Source organism: Dermacentor andersoni, chromosome 3 (assembly GCF_023375885.2).
Source record: "Dermacentor andersoni chromosome 3, qqDerAnde1_hic_scaffold, whole genome shotgun sequence".
In the NCBI taxonomy this organism is placed as follows: Eukaryota; Metazoa; Arthropoda; class Arachnida; order Ixodida; family Ixodidae; genus Dermacentor; species Dermacentor andersoni.
The window spans coordinates 227,451,183-227,459,869 of NC_092816.1; the positions used below are offsets into that span (position 1 = coordinate 227,451,183).

Consider the following 8,687-nt stretch of genomic DNA (forward strand, 5'->3'; position numbering starts at 1 on the left):
CCAGTTGCGACCGCGGGCATCATCTTTTCCTGGAGCGCCGCCGCCAACCTCTAGCCACGGCGTTGACTGTCGGGAACAATACGCGCGTCCTCCACTCTCCGTCTCTTCAGCTAGGATGCGTTTGACGAAGCAGGCTTTGTGCTGAAACCGCCACCGTTACGCTCTAGCCTCGTTGCCGTTGTGACTGAATGAGTTTGGCGGGCCAACTATTGTTACCGAACTCCCCAACACGACCTGATCTACGAGTGGGGGAGTTGCCGCCGGAACGTCGTCGGGCACCCCTTCCCACGCGCCGACCAAGACAAAGGCTACCCGGGCGCACTGTGCGGGGCTCCGAGTTCTACGAAATTCGTGTGGTGTCGGTTTCGGACCGAGAACCTGTGTGTGTGTGTGCGTGCATGTGTGTAAACCGTCCTGCGGAGAGGCAGCGTGTTTACGATGACTGGACGAACGTTTCCGCCACCTTGGAATCGGGGGAGGACCGAGTGCTTATAAACAGCTGTTGTGCAGATGCTCGAGAACACTTTCTTAAGCAGTCATGTTAGACTGAGACACTCTCTCAAGCAGTTGTGTTAGACTGACGTACTTTCTCTCGCAGTCATGCTAGACTGATGAACTGCATGTAAATACTGTAAATAAACCCTTATTCCTCATTCTCAATGATAAGCAGTCCTTCCCTTCATCAATGTCTTCAGCGTGGATAAGTTGGATGACGGCATGGGCCAGCTACCTTCGAATTCATGCCGGACTCCAATCTTGACAACGGGCTACGAACGATGGGATTGAGCCCCCAATCCTGACAATACCTCCAGTCAAAGTTATATTTTCAGGCTCCCCAGCCTGCCCAAAATTTTCAAATTTGACAAATATTTAAGCCTCAGTTGTCATTTCAGATGGTGTAATGGTGTTACAGGAAGAATTCCAACAAATGTTTGAAAATGCATTGAGGAAGTGTCAATCAAACTTCTTTTTTATTTCTGTGGACACAGTAGTAAGAGTTAAAGGTATAAAACAGGTTGTTTTAAACTAAGAGAATATGCAAGTGTTCTTCCTCTTTTTTTCTGAAAGGTTGCACATGGCAATGCTGTCGGAATGGCCAGGAGGGAAGGCTTTATTGCCAGACATTGACAGACGTTTGCATAAAAGAAAATTGACTGGACCAGCAAGTAAAAGAATGGATAATCCTTTAGGGTGAGGGTAAGGAACAGCAGGAGGGAGAGAGCACACAATTTTATGAGCTGAAATGCCAGCTGGGACGACAGCTGTAGCTTGGCCAGATGATAAATGAAGGCATCACTTGTGAAGAAAAGAGAAGTACTTAACAAATAAAGCCTTTCCAAATGGAAATCTACTGATGATAGCAAATTATTATTTTATAATGAAAATCAGTGCTTAGTCAACAGCTAAGGAATGCATGTCGATGCAAGGTATCACAGTGCTTAAGAAATTTTAATGGCAGCGTTCACAACAAAATAAAAATCGACAAGATGGGAACTAGACAATATGGGAAAAGATTAGGTACATGTTCCATCATTTCGCCCTGTTCCCAGGTATATTTTTTAGACATGTAGCAGCAAGCTTAGTTGTCAACCAACTAAAATAGAAATAAACATGGGGTTTAGCGTTTAAAAGCATCAGATGGGCTATCAGACATGCCATTACCTGGATTAATTGTGACATCCTTTGGTTCTTTTGACATGCATATAAAATTCAGTAGGCGAGTATCCTCGCATTGCGCCTCGATCAGAATGCGACTGCTGCTGCAGGTGGGACCTACCACCCTGTTCAGCAGCACAGCCACACACAGTTTGTGTGGTGATCTCTGTGTATGTTCTGGTAGAAGTAGCTTGCGATGTAATTGTTGTGGCCATTTGGTCTGCTAGCACATTACCCTCAATGCCCTGTATATATCCAACCAGCATATAATAACACACTGGTTATCTATATACTCTGCGCACAGAACTGAATACAGCTCAATTAATACAGCATTTTTGTGTTTGCAAAGTGACATCACGGCTTTTACAATGCTTAAGGAGTCTGAATATACTTGCTTTTTGAAGTTTTGATTTCCTTATATGCTTCACAGCCGGCAACAGTGCATGGGCCTCAGCCATAGAGATACTTGTTTTGGGGTGTAGTACACCAGGTTCAGTACACAGAACAGGTATTCGGCTTTAACTCAGGAAGAGGACCTTAGTGTTGAAACAATGAACGCCAATCTTACGGGCATCATTATGGAGTGTGCAATAGAAGTCGGTGGCAACTCCATTAGATAGGATACCAGTAAGCTATCGCAGGAGACGAAAGATCTCATCAAGAAACGCCAATGTATGAAAGCCTCTAACCCTACAGCTAGGATAGAACTGGCAGAACTTTCCAAGTTAACAAGCGTAAGACAGCTGACATCAGGAAGTATAATATGGATAGAATTGAACATGCTCTCAGGAACGGAGGAAGCCTAAAAGCAGTGAAGAAGAAACTAGGAATAGGCAAGAATTAGATGTATGCATTAAGAGACAAATCCGGCAATGTCATTACTAATATGGATGAGATAGTTCAAGTGGCAGAGGAGTTCTATAGAGATTTATACAGTACCAGTGGCACCCACGACGATAATGGAAGAGACAATAGTCTAGACGAATTTGAAATCCCACAAGTAATGCTGGAAGACGTAAATAAAGCCTTGGGAGCTGTGGAAATGGGGAAGGCAGCTGGGGAGGATCGGGTAACAGCAGATTGTTCTAGAAAAATTGGCCACCCTGTATACGCAATGCCACATGACCTCGAGCGTACCGGAATCTTGCAAGAACGTTAACATAATCCTAATCCATAAGAAAGGGGACGCCAAAGACTTGCAAAATTATAGACCGATCAGCTTACTGTCCTTTGCCTACAAAATATTTACTAAGGTAATCGCAAATAGAATCAGGAACACCTTAGACTTCTGTCAACCAAAGGACCAGGCAGGATTCCGTAAAGGCTACTCAACAATAGACCATATCCACACTATCAATCAGGTGATAGAGAAATGTGCGGAATATAACCAACCGTTATATATAGCTTTCATTGATTACGAGAAAGCGTTTGATTCAGTCGAAACCTCAGCAGTCATGGACAGATTATGCAATCAGGGTGTAGACGAGCCGTACGTAAAAATACTGAAAGATATCTATAGCGGCTCCACAGCCACCGTAATCCTCCATAAAGAAAGCAACGAAATCCCAATAAAGAAAGGCGTCGGGCAGGGAGATATGATCTCTCCAATGCTATTCACAGCGTGTTTACAGGAGGTATTCAGAGAACTGGATTGGGAAGAATTGGGGGTTGAGAGTTAATGGAGAATACCTTAGCAACTTGCGATTTGCTGATGATATTGCCTTGCTTAGTAACTCAGAAGACCAATTGCAATGCATGCTCACTGATCTGGAAAGGCAAAGCAGAAGGGTGGGTCTAAAAGTTAATCTGCAGAAAACTAATGTTTAACAGTCTCGGAAGAGAACAGCAGTTTACAATAAGTAGCGAAGCACTAGAAGTGGTAAGGGAATACATCTACTTAGGGCAGGCAGTGACCGCGGATCCGGATCACGAGACTGAAATAATCAGAAGAATAAGAATGGGCTGGGGTGCGTTTGGCAGGCATTCTCAGATCAGGAACAGCAGGTTGCCATTATCCCTCAAGAGAAAAGTGTATAACAGCTGCGTATTACCAGTACTCACGTATGGGGCAGAAACCTGGAGGCTTACGAAAAGGGTTCTACTTAAATTGAGGACGACGCAACGAGCTATGGAAAGAAGAATGATGGGTGTAACATTAAGGGATAAGAAAAGAGCAGATTGGGTGAGGGAACAAACGCGCGTTAATGACATCTTAGTTGAAATCAAGAAAAGTAAATAGGCATCGGCAGGACATGTAATGAGGAGGGAAGATAACCGATGGCCTTTAAGGGTTACGGACTGGATTCCAAGGGAATGAAAGCGTAGCAGGGGGCGGCAGAAAGTTGGGTGGGCAGATGAGATTAAGAAGTTTGCAGGGACCACCATTTGCTGGCAGTTCTGTGAACTGCCGGAAAATCTTTGGCCATTAAAGCAACGGAAAGGATTGGGGATGTACGGTCTGACCAGGGTCTTTATGTACCCAGCCTCAATAGTCTCAGACAGCATACGTGATGAGAAAGTTAGAGTTCGGTACTTTTTTTTTTTTATCTCCTTGCCATCATGCCTCATCTCAATTCTCTTGACATTGATCACATTTGGATCACGCCAGCCGTTCAGTAGTCCAGCTTCAGTCAGTTCCACGAGATCAGCACGGAAATGACTTTGCGGGTGGTGTTCATTGTGTGGCGCGGTACGACTGTCACATTCCCGAATGACACTAGATTAGACAGTTCTTAGTGTTGTTTCTTTTTGCAGAGTTCTAGAAGGAGATCACCACTTGCCAACTTGGAGACTTTATAACGTGGGTCAAAAGCTTCAGTCTGTTTTTGCAACCAGAATAGGAGAGATCATTCTCACTGCCGTTTCTTTTTTCTCTGAATGCATTAAATAAAATCGTGGAAGATTGTCAGTATTTGAACTACAATTCTTTGGTGCTGCCTCGTTTATGAGGGCGATCAGGGACTGGGGGGAATGAACTTGCCATATGTAAAAGTAGATTGTTTGGCAGCAACACCAGCCAACCAGCATTGAGCCCAACAAGGGGATGCTGCAGGACCTGGAAAGGACAGGTTCTGCAAACGCCAGCTGTAAGCCACTAGTATAACCAAACATGGTATACCAATGGTTGGCTACCCACACAAGGTTAACCCATGCCACCCGGAAATTTTGAAGCGAGAAGGGAATAGAAGACAGGGGCCGTATCCTGAAACGATCCACTTCAGCGATAGTATTGCGGTCAGGCGTGCGCCAGTTGGCTGGTTGAGCAAAATCTGATTAGTAGTTCATCCGATCTTGCTAAAACAGCCAATCAGTGCATGCAGATGGTGAAGGCGTGGCAGAGGCGATAGTATCACTGAAGCGGATCATTTCGGAATATGGCTCCAGGACAGACGAAAAGGCGAACGAGAAGTAAGACTGAACAGGAGGACGGAAAAAGGCGACTGCCGGTTTCCTCCAGGTCAGCCAGTTTGGAGGTGCCGTCTATGTGAAGTAGAGGCCGAAGAGGTGTGCTGCCTCTGCCAGAGGGCCTTAAAGGTCCAAACAGTGGGCATCGACTCAACCCCCAGGATCCCGCTTTCCCCAGATATGGCTAAGCCGTGCACGGCTACACGTGGGAGCCTCCAATCCTCATGTGCTTGCAGGAATGGAGCGGCCAAGGGAGTTTGGAGCACCTCTGGCAGCAGCAAATTTCACAGAATGGAGCAGGTTTGGAGCAGGAACTGTTCATTTTGGAGCAGAAGATACGCGTATTGGAGCATGCTAGGCGAGGTTCAACTTGAGTGAAATACTGACAAATCAAGAAAATATGTTTTTATTTGATTTTGTCGAACACTATTAGGTTATGGCGAATCAGTTCTGTGGAAGGTGCAGGAAAGTTCACTAAAGGGAAAAAAAAGAACTTTCACACACATGCCCGGGAACCTACGTGCGTTCCTCGGAAGCCACTATTAAGTTACATACCGGCTTTGCCAACTGAATGTGGCCAAGAAAAGAAAGAGAACCAAGGTATTTATGCGAACAGCACTCATATGTTGATAGGCTTTTTGTTTATGCTAGTCAAGAGCTTCCTTTTCGTTGCGTACAAGCAACTAATATTTAAGTTCGGTTAGCTAACGTTAATTACCTCACTTATTGGATAATGCAAATAGGTTGCTTTAAATCCAGTCATCGCTCATGTTTCAACACCCTCCACAACATTTGCATTGACATCTCATCAATCAGGCAAGTTTATAAAGCAAGCTACTTAGACATGTTCGTGCACAATGAACAAGAAATACTGACAACCATGAACAACACCCATAAACGTACAGTGAATGCCGTTTGCATAATGCCCTGTCTTTTTTAAATTCTTGGTGACACTCAGTTGGCATAGCAGAGTACCACAGAATAATTGCCAAGTTACTTTGATGGTCACTGCAAGTTTGCCAGTATTCCACATAACTAGGCGAGAAGAAAAAGTAAACACTGATGTTTATCAAAATCTTAAAGTGTTTAATAGCTTTCTGATCAGCGTCGCCAACCAATATTTCGTGCAAGCTCAATTATTAGGCACGCTGCATAAAGTCAACATAAAACGGCAACCAATATTTTGAATGAGAAACAATGGTTTCTTCAAAATTTTGGACTCAATCTGGCAAGTCGCGTCATGAGCATCAGACGCAAACGCAATTTCTGTCGTCTAAAGGCTAAAGAAATGTTAGCCAACATATGGCTGTGTGCTTGACACTGAACACAAACAGCCTGCAAAATTTTGTCATTTTATTTGATGTTAGTGTTCTTGGCGCAAGTTGGCGCAGCACTTCCATCCCTGTGTGCTCGAGTATGTGGCTGCATATTTTGCAATCTTGGAGCATGATAGTTGGAGCCCCCCCACATACACCGTGTGTGCATGCCATGCAAACAAGGAAATGGAGGCAGTCGCACGCACGCACGCACGCGCACACACACACGCTAGATCGTCCGAAAGACGAATTAATTGTGAAAGTGGCTCATAAATCATACGACGCTGTGTGGTCGCGCTGCCACACCGCCGCTGCCGCTCCTGCGCGGAAGAAGTGGGTCACGTCGAGGCGTGCTTTAAAGAAACCGAGGAAGGCGGCAGATTCGCTGACCGCTGCTGGGAAATATGCGCTATAGCACGTCCACGATTCAAATCAGTCCGCCTCTTGCGCAATGTGGAAGAACGAGCAGAGCGCAATTCGCTGAACATGCAACTTGCCTGTAAGAAAGGATGGTCGAAGAGCCTCAGCTTGCCGTCCCGACCGACCGCATACGACGAGTCCGCCCATCTGAAAGCAAAGTTAACTCTTTTTGAGGCAGAACTGAATAAAGTGAATTTCGAAACAGTGTGCTCCGAGTGACAGCTCTCGCTTCACAAACAGCTGTGACAATTGCTTATATATTCAGAGAATTGGTACCGACGGAAACGTGCGATATGAAACTGTGATCCCGAACAAACACCCGAGACAAAACCAAAGGCACGATGTCTTTACTTACTTGGTCGCTAGCGTGTTGATGGAGCCTGTGAAGACGAGCATGAGCGCGAGGATTACTTGGTACTTGGTCCAGGCCATCGTTGGGCAGCTGGATGTCGTCAACTGCTGTCCGCCAGCGATCAGCGTCGAAAGAAGATGTAGCGTGCTCGGACGATCTGACAGGACGACCCGAATACGCCCCCACGTCACGAGGTCGGAGGCTATCAGCCACTCAACTCACTGATTGAAAACTTATCGCCCACTGCGAAAAAGAAAGTCGGGACGCAATCACAGCGCGCACATTATCATCTGTCGTCAAGGTAAGTATCAGTGGCGCGCAGTTCACGGATAAGAAAATAAACAGCCACTGCACTCGTGGTCGCTAAGAACCCGACGCGACGTCGTTCGGCAACGCGTTGTATTTACAGGTGTTTCACAGTGGTCACGATGCTCATGAGTCACGATCCGTCAGACCAACATGCAGGCTGCGCGAGAGGGGAAACCATAGAATGGAAACTGTACCTTTCGCCGTGGTTCGAAACATGGAGTTTCCTTCTACGAAACTCTATGGTTCGAAAATAAGCAGCGGCAGCGCATGAAACTTACTTAAGTGGACGCCAGATGACGCTGCTCACCGGCGGATCTGGTGATGGCACGGAGGAAGGAAACTAATAGCGTCCTCGATCACCTCGCCCCGGGGTTGCCCCGAAACCAGAATGGTGCGCCTTGCACCGCCGTGGTGGCGCACTGCGGAGGGTCAACATCGAGGACAAAACTGCACCCATTGCAGGGTGCTTGCATGCAGCGCTACTTTGCCCCTGGCGCGCAAGACGTGCGCGAAAACGCGCGCGCGCACATTTTGTTGTTTGCAGGTGCTGAGCATCTGCGGCAAGCGCTCGAACCTTGACAAACTGCGTGCTCCGACATACCTGGTTGCAAGCAAACACCAATACATTTTATCATTAATCCTGACGACCCGTTCCTGACGACCCGTTCAACGAACCTGTCCACTTTCGGCCGCTCTTCACCACATTGTTTTTGGACGAGGTCGATCAGCATGTCGTCTTCGCTGTCAAACGAACTTGCAAAAAGCTCATCGATTGCGGCAACTAGCAGCGCTTCCTTTCTCATTGCCGACATCTCCATTAGCTAACTCCGTGAACTCCGTTGCAACCGCAGCTATCGGGCCAGAGCGTCCGCGCTCTGCAGTCGGCAGTGCGAGCGCGCGTCCCGCATTGCTTGCTGGGATTGCACCCCGGCGCACCGCCGATTTTCTCGGTGCGAGACGGGGCAACAGAAAACCGCTCCAGCACGGTGCGCTTCCGGTGATCGAGGATGGTCGGTGCGCACCGGTGCGGTTGATCGAGGATAAAAGTGCGCACCAAGGCGCCCCGGTGCGCACCGGTGCGGGTGATCGAGGACGCTATAAGGAGAGGCCCTGACGTCACTGGGCTTCTTCGATTTTCCACTTCTGGCTACCCGCGGGCTGCCAGAGCCAGCCAGAGCGTCTTCGTTTTTCTCGCGTTGCTCCGCCCACCGCGCTACGCACTTCCGCCG

The 8,687-nt window shown here is 47.2% G+C and overlaps 1 protein-coding gene across 1 annotated transcript in view; it reads right to left on the reverse strand.

The window, feature by feature from the left end:
• Positions 1-7,635, reverse strand: part of Tango9 (transport and golgi organization 9) — a 69,531-nt gene extending 61,896 nt beyond the window's left edge. Inside the window, exons 1-2 of the mRNA XM_050183073.3 lie at positions 7,153-7,635; positions 6,875-6,944 (exon numbers count right to left, since the gene is read on the reverse strand). Coding sequence (XP_050039030.2) covers positions 6,875-6,944; positions 7,153-7,229 — 147 coding nt within the window. The 5' untranslated portion in view covers positions 7,230-7,635. The remainder of the gene's footprint in view (positions 1-6,874; positions 6,945-7,152) is intronic.
• Positions 7,636-8,687: the final 1,052 nt, after the last annotated feature.